Source organism: Salvelinus alpinus, chromosome 19 (genome assembly GCF_045679555.1).
Source record: "Salvelinus alpinus chromosome 19, SLU_Salpinus.1, whole genome shotgun sequence".
NCBI lineage: Eukaryota > Metazoa > Chordata > Actinopteri > Salmoniformes > Salmonidae > Salvelinus > Salvelinus alpinus.
In genome coordinates, this window is record NC_092104.1 from 42,356,132 (window position 1) to 42,374,555 (window position 18,424).

General features: G+C 44.0%; 1 protein-coding gene across 3 annotated transcripts in view; it reads left to right on the forward strand.

The window, feature by feature from the left end:
- LOC139545636 (3',5'-cyclic-AMP phosphodiesterase 4D-like) overlaps positions 1–18,424 on the forward strand; it is a 282,467-nt gene that overhangs the window by 237,907 nt on the left and 26,136 nt on the right. For all 3 annotated transcript variants that reach the window (XM_071353610.1, XM_071353611.1, XM_071353612.1), the window contains exons 2-5: positions 2,493–2,684; positions 13,679–13,715; positions 13,915–13,991; positions 14,640–14,689. In XM_071353610.1, coding sequence (XP_071209711.1) covers positions 2,493–2,684; positions 13,679–13,715; positions 13,915–13,991; positions 14,640–14,689 — 356 coding nt within the window. The remainder of the gene's footprint in view (positions 1–2,492; positions 2,685–13,678; positions 13,716–13,914; positions 13,992–14,639; positions 14,690–18,424) is intronic.

Consider the following 18,424-nt stretch of genomic DNA (forward strand, 5'->3'; position numbering starts at 1 on the left):
GATTTCACTGTTTTAAAAAGGAACAGAAAGGAAAAATATATTTTGACTGGTATTTAAAAAATAAAAATGGTTTGCAAGTCGGAAAAATAATGGTGCCCCTGCTACATAGTGCACTACTTTTGACCAAAGTCTGATGGGCCCTGGTCAATAGTAATGCACTTAATGAAGTGCACTGTGTAGGGAATAGGGTGCCATTTGAGTTGCAGTTCTAGACTTCAGTGATAGATAATGGCAGCATCTCTAGCACCCTCTGGCATATTGGGTTTCACATGTAGGGGCTACAACCACATGGCTGTTGTGAAGAAGGGGGGTGGGCTGTGCGTGCATGTGTGTGTGCGAGATAGACATGCTGGTGTTCTGTTTGTGGTATACAGTGTTATGTGGTAGGCTGAACCCTGGCCTGGTGCAGTGATATGACCCAGGGGGGAAAGAGTGTAGGCAGCAGGCCCTGATACACATACAGATGCTACTGTCTCACTCGCCTAGCTAACAAACATTCACACAACATGCACCAATCCTTTCCCACCCCTCCATCTCTCTCCAGCACTCGCTCTGTGAAAATACATTTGCCCCTTCACGTCCCAATGTATATCGTTTCCAGCATGCTACTACGTATACCTTGCAATTATGAATGCATGTGTGTCTCAATGGCCTTGGTTTTATGAAAGGAGCATGGGAGAAGTACACCACAGTAAAATCACATTGGCTAGGGTGCTATAGCGATGTGATAGATTTGAATATGTGATTTGATAATAGTCCTTTTTTCTTAGTGGCATTTTAATAAGCTAGCTGAATCTCATGATGTGGAATCAGTCCCCACAGTGTTCTATTACGGAAGCCTACAGTAAACACAGATTGAATCATGGTTGACGTAATGTATTCCGAACAATAAGAATGTTTATTAACGGCAGAATCTGCAGCTGGATGTAAACACTTGTCGTAGGGTCAAAGAGCGGGAGAGAGAATATGCTAGAGAGAATATGCTGTTCTGTGTTTTTTGGATTTTAGGGCTGACAGTGCTTACTGTGCTATACCCATGCATAGCCACAACAACACGTCATCAACACTCACAATGACGAACACACACAGACACAGCTGACGCAGTCCACTCAGCTCACACTGTTCCCTCCACCACACACATAATCACACACACGCGCACACACACACACACACTGTACCGAATAGCACGGGCTCCCCTATCAGCTCCACAGCGGATCCTACAGGATGATCACAACAGCTATTTTCATCACATAGCTGACACTGGTGATGATGATAGGGATAGTGATGATGAAGATGTATCTGGTGCTACGTAGAGGGGAATCCCTCTGGAGGATTACAGTAGAGCCAGGTCTGGTTACCCTTGTAACAGGTCAGGTAATCCTGGATGACAGCGGTAATCCCAGGTGTGAGGATAATCTGGAGGACTCTAAGGAACGGTGACATCAAACGGGGAGTGCGTCATTGTCCTAAGTGGTGGTGGTGACTCAATGAGTCGTTGTCTTTATCAGAGCTGTGCTACAGTACTGGCCTGTGTTACGGTACTGGCCTGTGTTACGGTACTGGCCTGTGTTACGGTACTGGCCTGTATTACGGTACTGGCCTGTGCTACAGTTCTGGCCTGTGTTACGGTACTGGCCTGTGTTACGGTACTGGCCTGTGTTACGGTACTGGCCTGTGTTACGGTACTGGCCTGTGTTACAGTACTGGCCTGTGCTACAGTTCTGGCCTGTGTTACAGTACTGGCCTGTGCTACAGTTCGGGCCTGTGTTACAGTACTGACCTGTGTTACAGTACTGGCCTGTGTTACAGTACTGGCCTGCTACAGGTCTGGCCTGTGCTACAGTACTGGCCTGTGTTACAGTACTGGCCTGCTACAGGTCTGGCCTGTGCTACAGTTCTGGCCTGTGTTACAGTACTGGCCTGTGCTACAGTACTGGCCTGTGTTACAGTACTGGCCTGTGTTACAGTACTGGCCTGCTACAGGTCTGGCCTGTGCTACAGTTCTGGCCTGTGTTACAGTACTGGCCTGTGCTACAGTACTGGCCTGTGTTACAGTACTGGCCTGTGCTACAGTACTGGCCTGTGTTACAGTACTGGCCTGTGTTACAGTACTGGCCTGTGTTACAGTACTGGCCTGCTACAGGTCTGGCCTGTGCTACAGTTCGGGCCTGTGTTACAGTACTGACCTGTGCTACAGTTCTGGCCTGTGTTACAGTACTGGCCTGCTACAGGTCTGGCCTGTGTTACAGTACTGGCCTGTGTTACGGTACTGGCCTGTGCTTCAGTACTGGCCTGTGTTACAGTTACCATATAAAGGCTTTTGGATATTCTTGTGGCTGTTTGAAAGAATGTTTTGAATCCTAAGCAACCTGCTGCTCAATGTTCTTTGCAGTACAAATAAACAGAAATGCAGACAGGTATCCTATGTTTCTACCACCCACTGTTTATGATTATGTCTAATATTTTCTCTCTCTCTGGTTGTTGTCTGACAGTTTCGATGTGGACAACGGCACATCGTCGGGGCGCAGCCCGCTGGACCCCATGGCCAGCCCGGGGTCTGGGCTCATACTGCAGGGCAACTTTGTCCACAGTCAGCGTAGAGAGTCCTTCCTCTACCGCTCTGACTCGGACTACGAACTGTCGCCCAAGTCCATGTCCAGAAACTCCTCCATCGCCAGCGACATGTGAGTTTTTTCTCTCTCCAACTGTCTCTCTGTTCCCCCACCCCCACACACACACACACACACACACACACACACACACACACACACACACACACACACACGCACACGCACACGCACACACACGCACACACCGATTAGTTACCATTGAAGTGTGTTAGTACAGAGCTGTGTAACACTACAATCAACCCCTTACCAACATGACCATCCAGCTAGGCTTCAACAGGAAATGATGTATTGACTGAAGACAGTGTATCTCCATTCAGTCTGTAGTAAGGAGGAGGAGCATCTCCCGAGGAAGCCATATCCTTCCTGTCTCTCTCTGTCACTATGGCTGAGATCCAAATGGCACCCTATTCTCTACTTTGTTTTCCCCCATAGTGCTCTGTTCATAAGTAGTGCACTACTTTGTTTTCCCCCATAGGGCTCTGTTCATAAGTAGTGCACTACTTTGTTTTCCCCCAGAGGGCTCTGTTCATAAGTAGTGCACTACTTTGTTTTCCCCCAGAGGGCTCTGGTCATAAGTAGTGCACTATGAAGGGGATGGGTGCCATTCTGGACGCACCCTATGATCGTGTCTGAATTACCCTGCCTTAGCTTAACCCCCCACCAGAATACCACACTAAAATCACCCTGATTCTCTAAATGGTATTGACCACAAGTTCACAATATGTTTTTTGTGTGATTGTCTCCGGATAGGTGCAGTGAAATGTGTTTTTTTACGGGGTTGGTTGGTCAGCCATAGCAGGCAGCTCCTCACCAGGTTGTATGTCACATGACGTTCATACGGAGTCCCGTTACTTTTCCCAGTTGCCACGCTGTGGTTTCTAAGGAAAGTGGAATGGGTGGACAATTGTTCCAGTAAACCAAGTTACTGTACAGAGTGTTACTCTGGAGGCCAACTGTTACTCTGGGGCTTATCATTGACCTACAGCTAATGAAGAAAAAGGGGTCTTTGATATCTAACATGAAGGCTAAACATTGTACATTGTTTATATAGAATATACAAAATGGACACTCTTTGATGCACTAAATGACTCATTTTTCTTGGAAAAGACATAAAGACCATAGATGTCTCTAAGGAAATAGTTTACTGCCAGAATCCTTTAGAAATGTCCCTTGTGCTTCTTTATGTAACCAGTTATGTCTGCAGATATATATAGAAAATATATTAAAGGTCTCATGCTGGGTACTAGCATGCAGAGACCGGTGTTGGTGGCTGGGGAAAGGGAAGAGAGGAGGGAGGAAAGGGAGGCTGGAATGCAACGTCTCGCCTAATCGCTCTCTCTCCCCTCCCTCTCTCTCTCTCTCTTGTCTTAGTTATTGAGAAATATTGAGAGTACAAAAAATTAAGAACACCTGTTCTTTTCATGATGTAGACTGACCAGGTGAATCCAGGTGAAACTATGATCCCTTATTGATGTCACTTGTTCAATCCACTTCAAATCAGTGTAGAAGAAGGGAAGGAGACAGGTTAAAGAAGGATTTGTAAGCCTTGAGACAATTAAGGCATGGATTAAGACGTGCCCTTGAGAGGGTGAATGGGCAAGACAAAAGTGCCTTTGAGTGGGGTATGGTACCAGTTCTTGACACAGGTTTGCAATGCTGCTTGGTTTTTCATGCTCAACAGTTTCCCTTGTGTATCAAGAATGGTCCACCACCCAAAGGACATCCAGCCAACTTGACACAACTGTGGGAAACATTGGAGTCAACATCCCTGTGGAACACTTTGTAGATTCCATGCCCCGACAAATTGAGGGAAAGGGAGTCAGTTGTCCAACTGAATGTATAACTGAAATGTGTCTTCCGCATTCAACCCAACCCCTCTGAATCAGAGAGGTGCGGGGGGCTGCCTTGCACCCGTGGGTTAACTGCCTTGCTCAGGGGCATAACGACAGATTTTTACCTTGCCAGCTCGGGGATTCGATCCAGCAACCTTCTGGTTACTGGCTCAACACTCTAACCACTAGCCTACCTTCCACCCCTCTGTTACGGGGTCAAAAGGTGGGGGGGTGGGGGTTTGGAGGGGGGTGCAACTCAATATTAGAATGTTTTTCTTAATGTTTTGTACACTCAGTGTACATCAATAATGTTAGGGGGAAAAGAGGAGTGAGGGTAGCACTAGTATTATGTTTTTCATTGTTGTTCAAGACAAGCTTATCAATAAATATAGCCCACGTGTTCTGTCCTTGCATTTGTCTGGCCAGTCTCCCCAAGGATGGTGATGATGTTTGGTTGTGTAGAGGGTGTGTACAGGCCATGGATGTCGTCTCTAATGAACTCTACTATAGATTTCAATGAATGACGCCAATAGAGGTACTGTATACAGTGCCTTCAGAAAGTATTCAGACCCCTTGACTTTTTACACATTTTATTACGATACAGCCTTAATCTAAAATGTATTTTTTTTTTTTTATCCTCAGCAATCTACACACAATACCCCATAATGACAAAGTCAAAACAGGTTTTTAGAAATGTTTGCAAATTGATTACAAATATAAAACAGAAATAAGTGTTCAGACCCTTTGTTATGAGACTCGAAATTGAGCTCAGGTGCATCCTGTTTCCATTGATTATCCTTGAGATGTTTCTACAACTTGATTGGAGTCCAATACATTTTATTCATTGGACATGATTTGGAAATGCCCACACCTGTATATAAGGTTGCACAGTTGACAGTGCATGTCAGAGCAAAAACCAAGCCATGAGGTCAAATTAATTATCCGTAGAGCTCTGAGACAGGATTGTGTCGAGGCACAGATCTGGGGAAGGGTAACAAAAAATGTCTGCAGCATTGAAGGTCCCCAAGAACACAGTGGACTCCATCATTCTTAAATGGAAGAAGTTTAGATTCAGCAAGACTCTTCCTAGAGCTGGCCGCCCGGCCAAACTGAGCAATTGGGGGAGAAGATACTCTGTGGGGAGAAGATCATACTGTGGGGATCCTTTTCAGCAGCAGGGACTGGGAGACTAGTCAGGATCGAGGGAAAGATGAACGGAGCGAAGTACAGAGAGATCTTTGATGAAAACCCGCTCCAGGGCGCTCAGAATCTCAGACTGGGGTGAAGGTTCACTTTCCATCAGGACAATGACCCTAAGCATATAGCCAAGACAATGCAGGAGTGGCTTCGGGAAAAGTCTCTGAATGTCTTTGAGTGGCCCAGCCAGAGCCCGGACTTGAACCTGATCGAACATCTCTGGAGAGACCTGAAAATAGCTGTGTAGCAATGTTCCCCATCCAATCTGACAGAGCTTGAGAGGATCTGCAGGGAAGAATGGGAGAAACTACCCAAATACAGGTGTACCAAGCTTTTAGCGTCATACCTAAGAAGACTAGAGGCTGTAACCGCTGCCAAAGGTGCTTCAACAAAGTAATGTGTAAAGGTTCTGAATACTTATGTAAATGTGATATTTCCGTAAAAAAAAAAAAAAAAAAAAAAAAAAAAAAACCTTTGTCATTATGGGGTATTGTGTGTAGATTGATGAGGGGGAAAAAACCATTTAATCAATTTTAGAATGAGGCTGTAAATTAACAAAATGTGGAAAAAGTCAAGGGGTCTGAATACTTTCCGAAGGCACTGTACGTCATCAATAACTCCCATGAATTTTGGCCTTAGTCATCAATGATTGAGTACTAAGGTTAATGTAATCTTACACACTCACCCTTGTACAAGTAACAGTTGTGGAATGTTGTGGAAGTGCATGGTGGTCAATGAAGAAGCAGATGTGTGCCTACAGATATATCCATAATATAGCCTAGCAGTGTAGTCTAGTCCTGCCATTTAGCCCAGCCTGGCCTCTGAGCCATACGAAACATACTTTGCATATTTCTGAGCACCTCCAAGACGTATGATACCTACTAATGGTGTAGTTCAGGGGTGTCAAACATATGGCCCACGGTTGATTTGAGTAAATATACAGTACCAGTCAAACGTTTGGAAACACGTACTCACTCAAGGGTTTTTCTTCATTTAATATTTTTTTTACATTGTGGAATAATAGTGGAATCATTACAACTATGAAATTACACATATGGAATCATGTAGTAACCAAAAAAGGTGTTAAACAAATCAAAATATATTTGAGATTTTAGATTCTTCAAAGTAGCCACCCTTTGCCTTGATGACAGCTTTGCACACTCTTGAGCATTTGTTGGTTGCTTTTCCTTCACTCTGCGGTCCAACTCATCCCAATGCATCTCAATTGGGTTGAGGTCGGGTATTTGTGGAGGCCAGGTCATCTAATGCAGCACTCCATCACTCTCCTTCTTGGTCAAATAGCCCGTACACAGCCTGGAGGTATGTTGGGTCAATGTCCTGTTGAAAAACAAATTATAGTCCCACTAAGTACAAACCAGATGGGATGGCATATTGCTGCAGAATGCTGTGGTGGCCATGCTGGTTAAGTGTGCCTTGATTTCTTTTTAAATCACAGACGGTGTCACCAGCAAAGCACCCCCACACCATCACATCTCATCCTCATGCTTCACGGTGGGAACCACACATGCTGTAATGTGTGCGCTGAGAGTCGGGAAGCAAGTTCAGGGAGTGAATTATTTAATAAATGAAAACACAATACAAAATAAGACACACGAACAGACATGAAACAGAAACAATGACGCCTGGGGAAGGAACCAACGGGAGTGACAGATATAGGGCAGGTAATCAAGGAGGTGATGGAGTCCAGGTTAGTATGATGACGCGCAGGTGCTCGTAATGATGGTGACAGGTGTGCGCCATAACGGGCAGCCTGGTGACCTAGAGGAAGCACATGTGACACATGCAGAGATCATCCGTTCACCTACTCTGCATCTCACAAAGACATGGCGGGTGTAAACAAAAATCTCAAACTTCGACTCATCAGACCAAAGGACAAATTTCCACCGGTCTAATGTCCATTGCTTTTGTTTCTTGGCCCAAGCAAGTCTTTTCTTCTCATTGGTGTCCTTTAGTAGTGATTTCATTGCAGCAATTCGACCATGAAGGTCTGATTCACACAGTCTCCTCTGAACAATTGATGTTGAAATGTGTCTGTTACTCTGTGAAGCATTTATTTGGGCTGCAATTTCTGAGGCTGGTAACTCTAATGCACTTATCCTCTGCAGCAGAGGTAACTCTGGGTCTTTCTTTCTTGTGTTGGTCCTCATGAGAGCCAGTTTCATCATAGTGCTTGATGGTTTTTGAGACTGCACTTGAATAAACTTTTCGGATTTACTGACCTTCATGTCTAAAAGCAATGATGGACTGTAATTTCTCTTTTCTTATTTGAGCTGTTCTTGCCATAATATGGACTTTAACAAATTGGGCTATATTCTATATACCACCCCTACCTTGTCACAACACAACTGATTGGCTCAAACGCATTAAAAGTGAAAGAAATTCCACAAATTAACTTTTAACAAGGCTCACCTGTTAATTGTAATGCATTCCAGGTGACTACCTCATGGAGCTGGTTGAGAGAATGCCAACAGTGTGCAAAACTGTCATCAAGGCAAAGGGTGTCTATTTTGAAGAATCTTAAATATAAATACAAACAAGAATGTCATAGCTAGCTAAAGTTGTTAGATTCTTACCCGTATACATGGATGAAAGCTACATGGCAGACTGCAACCCCTTTTATTAAATAAGACATCCTGTTTCGTTTCTGTTTGAACAGTTTATTTGGCCCGTTGTGTCAAGTCACACTGACCGTGTGCAATGCCATAAAAATCATCAGATCTTTCTCCCTCTCTGTCACCGATGCCATGGTTGCCCTTCGTTTGAATATGTAATCCAGAGACATGTGTTTTATACAATATCCCAGCCTTCTGTGTTTTCTTTTCGACTCCCTATGCATTTGCAATCAAACGCCAGAATTCTATTAATCTCCTTATCATACTCTGCTTCTACTGATTTCAAAACTCGGTCAAATTCTTCCGTGACAACAACACTGTTGATTGTCGCCGTTTCTTCCCCATCGCTGTCATCAGAAGACTCTACAATGTCTTCTTCAATGAAAATGTTTTTACGTAAATCAGGGATTTCCTCGTCGTCTGATTCATTTTCAGAGTCAGAGAGAGTCAGCATGGCACGATCGTCCTCCAGAAAGTAGTTCATCACAACGTTTCCTACTGACCTTTGTCAATAGCGCCTGATCCCCAGCCGTGTCCTCAGAGCATGCGCAGACCAGCAGGCTGGTGTGTTTACGGACATATTCAATCAATCCTTATCCCAGTCTGCTGTTCCCACATGCTTCAAGAGGGCCACCATTGTTCCTGTTCCCAAGAAAGCTAAGGTAACTGAGCTAAACGACTACCGCCCCGTAGCACTCACTTCCGTCATCATGAAGTGCTTTGAGAGACTAGTCAAGGACCATATCACCTCCACCCTACCGGACACCCTAGACCCACTCCAATTTGCTTACCGCCCCAATAGGTCCACAGACGACGCAATCGCAACCACACTGCACACTGCCCTAACCCATCTGGACAAGAGGAATACCTATGTGAGAATGCTGTTCATCGAATACAGCTCAGCATTTAACACCATAGTACCCTCCAAACTCGTCATCAAGCTCGAGACCCTGGATCTCGACCCCGCCCTGTGCAACTGGGTACTGGACTTCCTGACGGGCCGCCCCCCAGGTGGTGAGGGTAAGTAACAACATCTCCACCTCGCTGATCCTCAACACTGGGGCCCCACAAGGGTGCGTTCTCAGCCCTCTCCTGTACTCGCTGTTTACCCACGACTGCGTGGCCATGCACGCCTCCAACTCAATCATGAAGTTTGCAGACGACACTACAGTGGTAGGCTTGATTACCAACAACGACGAGACGGCCTACAGGGAGAAGGTGAGGGCCCTCGGAGTGTGGTGTCAGGAAAATAACCTCACACTCAACGTCAACAAAACAAAGGAGATGATCGTGGACTTCAGGAAACAGCAGAGGGAGCACCCCCCTATCCACATCGACGGGACAGTAGTGGAGAGGGTAGTACGTTTTAAGTTCCTCGGCGTACACATCACGGACAAACTGAATTGGTCCACCCACACAGACAGCGTGGTGAAGAAGGCGCAGCAGCGCCTCTTCAACCTCAGGAGGCTGAAGAAATTCGGCTTGTCACCAAAAGCACTCACAAACTTTTACAGATGCACAATCGAGAGCATCCTTTCGGGCTGTATCACCGCCTCGTACGGCAACTGCTCCGCCCACAACCGTAAGGCTCCGCAGAGGGTAGTGAGGTCTGCACAACGCATCACCGGGGAAAAACTACCTGCCCTCCATGACACCTACACCACCCGATGTCACAGGAAGGCCATAAAGGTCATCAAGGACAACAACCACCCGAGCCACTGCCTGTTCACCCCGCTATCATCCAGAAGGCGAGGTCAGTACAGGTGCATCAAAGCAGGGACCGAGAGACTGAAAAACAGGTTCTAACTCAATGCCATTGGACTGTTAAACAGCCACCACTAACATTGAGTGGCTGCTGCCAACATACTGATTCAACTCCAGCCACTTTAATAATGGACAATTGATGTAAAAAATGTATCACTAGCCACTTTAACCTCTAACGAGCCTCTACCCCGGGTCCGGGATCACCCCCCACCCCCCCACACACTGATTAGCATAGCTAGCATAGCTTCACAAGTAGATAGTAGCATCTAAATATCATTAAATCACAAGTCCAAGACACCAGATGAAAGATACAGATCTTGTGAATAAAGCCACCATTTCAGATTTTTAAAATGTTTTACAGGGAAGACAAAATATGTAAATCTATTAGCTAAACACGTTAGCAAAATACACCACTATTCTAACTCCATCAGTTTCTTACTCCTTCAGGTGCTATCACCAATTCGGCTCAACTAAGATATTGATAGCCACTAACCAAGAAAAAACCTCTTCAGATGACAGTCTGATAACATATTTATGGTATAGGATAGGTTTTGTTAGAAAAAAGTGCATATTTCAGGTAGAAATCACAGTTTACAATTGCACCGACCATCACAAGACGACTAGAATTACTATAGAGAGCAACGTGTATGACCAATTTACTCTTAATAAAACATTTCATAAGAATAGACAAAGCATAGCAATGGAAAGACCCAGATCTTGTGATTCCAGACAATATTTCAGATTTTCTAAGCGTTTTACAGCGAAAACACAATAAATCGATAAGTTAGCATACCACATGTGAAAACGTTACCAGAGCATCGATTCCAGCCAAAGAGCGCTATAACGTAATCACCGCCAAAATATATTAATTTTTTCACTAACCTTCTCAGAATTCTTCCGATGACACTCCTGTAACATCATTTTACAACATACATATACAGTTTGTTCGAAAATGTGCATATTTAGCCATACAAAACCGTGGTTATACAATGAAAATAGTAGCAACTCAAGCATCAAAATGAGGGACGTCAGCTTTCAGAGTGATCTAGTTTAATCGAAAGCTAATCATATACTTGACTAAAAAATACAGGGTTGACAGGAATCGAAAGACAAATTAGTTCTTAATGCAACCGCTGACTTACATTTTTAAAATTATCCTTACTTTTCAATACAGGGTTCGCCAAGTGACGCGATAACAAACAAAATGGCGAAATATGCGTTTAAAATATTTCGACAGAACAACGATTTATCATATTAAATATTGCTTACTTTGAGCTGTTCTTCCATCAGATTCTTGGGCAATGTATCCTTTCTATGTTGTAATCTTCTTTTGGTCGATAGATGTCCTCTGTCCTTCGAAATATCCACTAACGATCGAACGGGACCCCGAAACGTGTCCAAAGTTTCAGAGTGCACAACAAAGAAATTCCTCAAAATCGCACTAAACGGATATAAATTGCTATAAAACGGTTCAAATTAACTACATTATGATGTTTTTAACAACTATAACGACTAAAAACATGACCGGAGAAATATCACTCTCTAAACAACGATTTGGAAGGAGGCAGGTCTGATGTCCATCTTGCGCACGACGCATGCAGGAAGAGAGCGGTACTTCTACGTTTTCGTGTTTTATAGTGGCTGTGATTGCGCAATCGAATCCATTCAAAACGTGATGACGTACTGACACCCAGAGGAAGACGTAGGCAGTGTCGGTTTCTCTATAGCATCTACTGGCACCTTAAAACCGATCCCAGATCAGGGGTAAAAATTTCTGAAATCTGACTCCCTGTCATGAAAAGTGCTGTAGATATAGTTCTGTACCACTCAGAGACAAAATTCCAACGGCTATAGAAACTAGAAAGTGTTTTCTATCCAATAATAACAATAATATGCATATTGTACGATCAAGAATTGAGCACGAGGCAGTTTAATTTGGAGACCAAAAAATGCTAATGCGGAACAGCACCCCCTATAGTTGCAAGAAGTTAAACAATGCCACTTAGTATAATGTTTACATACCCTACATTACTCATCTCATATGTATATATACTGTAGTCTATACCATCTACTGCATCTTGCCTATGCCGTTCTGTACCATCACTTATTCATATATTTTTATGTACATATTCGTCATCCCTTTACACTTGTGTGTATATGGTAGTTGTTGTGAAATTGTTAGGCTAGATTACTCGTTGGTTATTACTGCATTGTCGGAACTAGAAGCACAAGCATTTCGCTACACTCGCATTAACATCTGCTAACCATGTGTATGTGACAAATAAAATTTGAATTGATTTGCTTACTAATCAGGGGGAATGGGAACCAGGTGTGCGTAATGAGACAAGACAGTTTGGGGTTGGTGGTAATTAATCCAATTCAGTGACACCTAGAAGGCCGGTGACGTAGACCTTCGGAGTTGGTGAACGGAATGAGCAGCAGTACCGGTGGTATCCGTGACACATATTTTGATTTGTTTAACACTTTTTTGGTTACTACATGATTCCATATGTGTTATTAAACCCTTGAATGAGTAGGTGTGTCCAAAGTTTTGACTGGTACTGTATACATACAGTATATATTTTTAAAAAATTGTCGTGCGAAAAACGATCTTAATCGACATTGAATTGATTTAAACCAAATCGACAATGTGTAGCCTTTTTAATTCGTCCAGCTTGCCAACAGTCATTGTAACGAAAGCCTAACAATCAAGGAGCATCGAAAATAACAAAAACGATGGATAGAGAACTATTTTTTGCAAATTTTGACGGCAAGGAAATATAATACGTTTTAAGTGAGGCCCTCCAGACTTTTTTGACACCCCTGGTCTTGTTACTTTAGACAGAAAACGAAAGTAGCGAGGTTGCTCGGGGTGGATCAGAGTGCGTAATCCGCAACCGTCTATCAAGCCAAAGATTGCGTGTTCGAGTCGCGTCGGGGACTACATTTTAGTTAACCCTTCCCCTATCCCTTCTTCTAAACGTAAACCAATTCACCTAACCTGCTACGTACATTCACCTAACCTGCTACGTAAATTCACCTAACCTGCTACGTAAATTCACCTAACCTGCTACGTAAATTCACCTAACCTTTGTTATTTTAGTTCCATGACCTTTCACGTAAATTATCCTAACCTTTATCGTTAGTTCACCTAATCACCAACGTAAATTATCCCCGTAATTCCCCTTTGTTGTTACTATGGAACAAGCAACCTGGTCTCAGAGAAAGACGTATCAAAATAATACCTCTTCCAAGAAGTATGATAAGTTACATCATCAAATGCATATGCTATTGTACGACTGTATAAGACGTATGATAGTATATGTCTTCTAACAGTATGACATTTTACGACCGCAATTCCATGCATAATCTTACATAACGTAACATATCATACTAAATGGGGTGTCACAGATTTACGTACAGAATAATATGAAATGCCCTGAGGCCACATTGTATAGCCATAATACTCTAGTCTTGCCATAGTCATGGCTACAGCTGGGATCATCTCCTCTTTGTCACGCAGAGGGTTAAAATGTGAAGGCCATGTTTAGAATGTCTGTAGACAAAGGTGTGTCAAAAAAATGTAATCTAACCTCTTTTTATCTTTTTATCTTTTTTGCAGTCATGGCGACGATATGATTGTAACACCATTTGCACAGGTGAGCAATGGCACGATTGCTAAGCAAGATGTATTGTGTTGTTGCCTAATTCCTTCAGGAAACCACAGTAGAGTATGCTATGCTGAAATTGTGTAAAAGACCCAGGCCCATTGACCAGTTTAGATGGGGCAATCACTGTTCAAGAGATTCATGTGATTAATGTGAGGTTTTAATGTCAATCTGTCCTGATCTACTCCAGGTTCTAGCCAGTCTAAGAACTGTACGGAATAATTTCGCTGCATTAACCAATTGTACACAAGACAGAGTGTCCAACAAGTAAGTCTTCGGAAGCATACACTGTATGTATCTTATACACAATTAACCTGTAATTACTGCTGTGTAGTAGTCTAGAGCAAGGCACAAAGCTACCCTAATTATAGCTAAATATTAGTGTAATTTGGGGATTTTGGGGCTATATATTGGATATATATGTATTTATATGATATCTCCAACTGAAGTCTCTCTTTATGGTGTTATCTTAAAAACGGCTTCAGTATTCCCCATGTCATCTCTCTTTGACTGTGTTTACACAGGCAGTCCAATTCCGATCTTTTTGCCACTAATTGGTATTTTGACCACCAGACACTTGCTGCTGCATTTGACACAATGTGTTGGAGAAGATGTGAATCCTTTGCTGTAGTTCTCCCCCTGCTGGTCTTCACTGGGACTACAACAACAGCAGTCCCACTCAATAAAGGGGCCCTCCGCCATAGCCCTCCTGTTCAACGCAAGATCTGTGATGAATGGGGACTGATTCAGCTGGAAAGGGTGCAGCAGATTTACCTCTGTTAGTGAGATAGAGTGGGGAGAAAGAGAAGGGGGAGAAAGACAGGAGGTGTTAGATAGGAGAGAGATAGAATGAGGTAGTACAGTAGTAGTGTTTTGGGAGGAGATCAATGTGTATTTTGTTTCTCCCCACACCAGGAGATCACCCATGTGTATTCCACCTCCCATCACCAAGACCTCATTCACAGGTACGCTGATAGTCTTTATCTGTGTGGTCTTTGTGTTTGTTAGTGTGTGTGTCAGTGGAGGCTGCTGAGGGGAGGACGGCTCATAATAATGGCTGGAACGGAGCAGATGGAATGGCATCAAAACATGTGTTTTATGCCTCCCGGGTGGCACAGTGGTCTAGGGCACTGCATCGCGCCCAGGCACTGTCGCAGCCGGCCGCGACCGGGAGGTCCGTGGGGCGACGCACAATTGGCGTAGCGTCGTCCGGGTTAGGGAGGGTTTGGCCGGTAGGGATATCCTTGTCTCATCGCGCTCCAGCGACTCCTGTGGCGGGCCGGGCGCAGTGCGCGCTAACCGAGGGGGCCAGGTACACGGTGTTTCCTCCGACACATTGGTGCGGCTGGCTTCCGGGTTGGAGGCGCGCTGTGTTAAGAAGCAGTGCGGCTTGGTTGGGTTGTGCTTCGGAGGACGCGTGGCTTTCGACCTTCGTCTCTCCCGAGCCCGTACGGGAGTTGTAGCGATGAGACAAGATAGTAATTACTAGCGATTGGATACCACAAAAATTGGGGAGAAAAGGGGGTAAAAAAAAAAAAATCTGTAAAAAAAACCAACAAAAAAACATGTGTTTTATGTATATTATACCGTTCTACCGATTCTGCTCCAGCCATTACCACTAGCCCGTCCTCCCCAATTAAGGTGCCACCAACCTCCTGTGGTATGTGTGTGTGCGTGTGTGTGTGTGTACTGTATGAATATGTTGATAGTGAAAGGAGGGAGAGAGAATACTCAGCAATATCATCCATTCTATCAGCTTGGTAAAATGCAGCAGCCCTTGATGATGGTGTCATGGCATTGTGATATGACAGACATTGGGATGGGAACTGTCAGACCAGAGATAGAGGATGAGGACATAGAGATCCTTCAGGGCGAGCCAAACAACAGGACACTGTACCAAAGCGATCCAGAGTGTGTAGTAAATACAACATGGCTGACATGTTTGGAAGAGATACGCCTGTAGCTACAGTACAGCACAATGGGAACCAAACAGCATAAAGGCTGCAGAACAGTGGTTAGCAACCCTGGTACAGTAGCATCAGCAGGACTGTTTGACTTGCGGTTCACCTGTTTGTCTGTCACTCAGCCTTGTATGGAAAGGCTTCTGTGCCAAAGTGCTGTCAGGCCCCATGCTCCATCCCCTGACTGACAGCTCACAGACAGACCCTACATTCCACACAGCCCTATGGGATCCTGCTAGAATCAAGTCACTACATCTGAGGCTGGGCTTAGCAGGCTGGTATGACCCCTTACCTTTCGCTCCCCACTGTAGCAGTGACCCGGTATACAGTGATGGGAATGACATCTAAATCAGTGTGTCTAACTAACACCATGAAACGAATCGGCCATTCACTAGCAATGTACTTAATAAGCCAGAGCCAACCAACAGAACAATGAAATGAACAATATCAAGTTTGCTTTCATTTTTGTATTGTAATCATCTGTAAGCAATCTGTAAGACACAGATTGTTGGTAGCCTTTGTCAAAGAGGAGAGTGGTCCACTACTACTTCAGAATAGGGCGTCTCTCTCAGGTGTTTAATTCAGGAGATGACACAGGGACCAGAATACACCTGTTCTTGAAGGGCACTTCTCGTTGCCCTCTAGCACTATGTAGGGCTGGCAGTGTGTGTGACGGGGTAAGCAGCCAACCATGTTAGTAGGTCCTGCTAGTAGGTCCCATACTATGTCAGTAGGTCCCATACTATGTCAGTAGGTCCAATACTATGTCAGTAGGTCCAATACTATGTCAGTAGGTCCAATACTATGTCAGTAGGTCCCATACTATGCCAGTAGGACCCATACTATGTCAGTAGGTCACATACTATGTCAGTAGGTCACATACTATGTCAGTAGGTCACATACTAGGTCAGTAGGACCCATACTGTGTCAGTAGGTCACATACTATGTCAGTAGGTCACATACTGTGTTAGTAGGTAACATACTATGTCAGTAGGACCCATACTGTGTCAGTAGGTCACATACTATGTCAGTAGGACCCATACTGTGTCAGTAGGTCACATACTATGTCAGTAGGTCACATACTGTGTCAGTAGGTCCCATACTGTATCAGTAGGTCCCATACTGTGTCAGTAGGTCCCATACGGTGTTAGTAGGTCACATACTATGTCAGTAGGTCACATACTGTGTCAGTAGGTCCCATACTGTGTTAGTAGGTCCCATACTGTGTCAGTAGGTCCCATATTGTGTTAGTAGGTCCCATACTATGTCAGTAGGTCCGATACTGTGTCAGTAGGTCACATACTATGTCAGTAGGTCACATACTATGTCAGTAGATCACATACTGTGTCAGTAGGTCCCATACTGTGTCTGTAGGTCACATACTATGTCAGTAGGTCCCATACTGTGTTAGTAGGTCCCATACTCTGATACCAGGTCTCATACTCTGTCCCATTTCGTGCTCCTCTCATACTCAGAGTGCTGTAGATCTTGTATTTGGGCCACACATATCCAAGCTAAAATCCACAGGCTCTTATTGCCCTGTTAAAACAAAACACGTGTGACAAGCCAAACCTATGTACAGTATGCACTAGTGTAAGGTGCCATGACATTCAAAACCTCCTTTTCTCACAAAACATTCCACTATCTACCCGGGAACATGTGTAGCACACAGTGTGTGAATAAATGATGACATTGCACTATATTTAGAAATTATTAGAGTGCATCCATTATGGCCCTGGCCATAAAAGAGAGTGTGAGTCATGGGACTGATTGTTTGAGAGAATTGACTACTTGTAATTCATGTGAAGGCCTGTGCTGGCAGTGTCATCCTAGCCTGGGTCCCAGTATCTTTAGCTAATCCACTCTCTGTGCTTGCTCCATGTCATGTGCCAAAGAGACTGGCCTTTCTTGCATCTTCAAATATGAACATTGTATCATTAATAAGCTCGAGGAGAACAGAGGATTTGATCCTGATTCATCACCCCCACAGCTATTCTCCAATCATAACGATTATGCAAATATTTAAAGTCTTTTCTCCACAGAACATGTTGGTATCTGGTTTCTAAGCAACCGTATTTTGTTTGTCCAGATGAAACCAGCCTGTCAAAAGTTGCTTGCTCAGTCAAAATTTTCAAACTGAATACATACTGCAAATCCAACCACAAAACATCTTAGTTTTGATTTTAAGCCTCAAAATACAACTTGTTGTTTAGCTAACAGCTAAATGTTTTTTTTAAACTTTGTTTTACATTCTAATTCCATTTTTGAGGAGTGAAATTTGATCTAAAGATACTGGTGCTATCCTGCTGAGAAGGACAATAAAGGAGGTCATGTAGAACAGTCCAAATGGGACATGGAGAGGCCAATGGGGCATTAGACGAGCCCTGCCATGAGTCCCACATGACATTTAGGCTGGTCTCTTTCAGCTACGTCCCCCTCCTCCCTCCCCTATCACTTTATTTATTAGACATCTGTCCATCAATGTATCGATTGGTTGGTGTTTGAAGACGGCTATTTTTAGTGTGGGCTAAGAATAGACTGGATGAGGAGAATAGACCAATGAAGAGTGCTGTAGCTGTGTGAACTCTGACCTGAGGAGAAAAGATAACACTCGTCTTGTGATCCAGACTAGGTGGTGAGGGAATGGAACAGCTGTCCGTTTATTAATGGTTCATTGCATTCTTGTTACCATGGCATTCTTGTTACCCCTGCACACATCTATTGCTATGGGCACAAGCA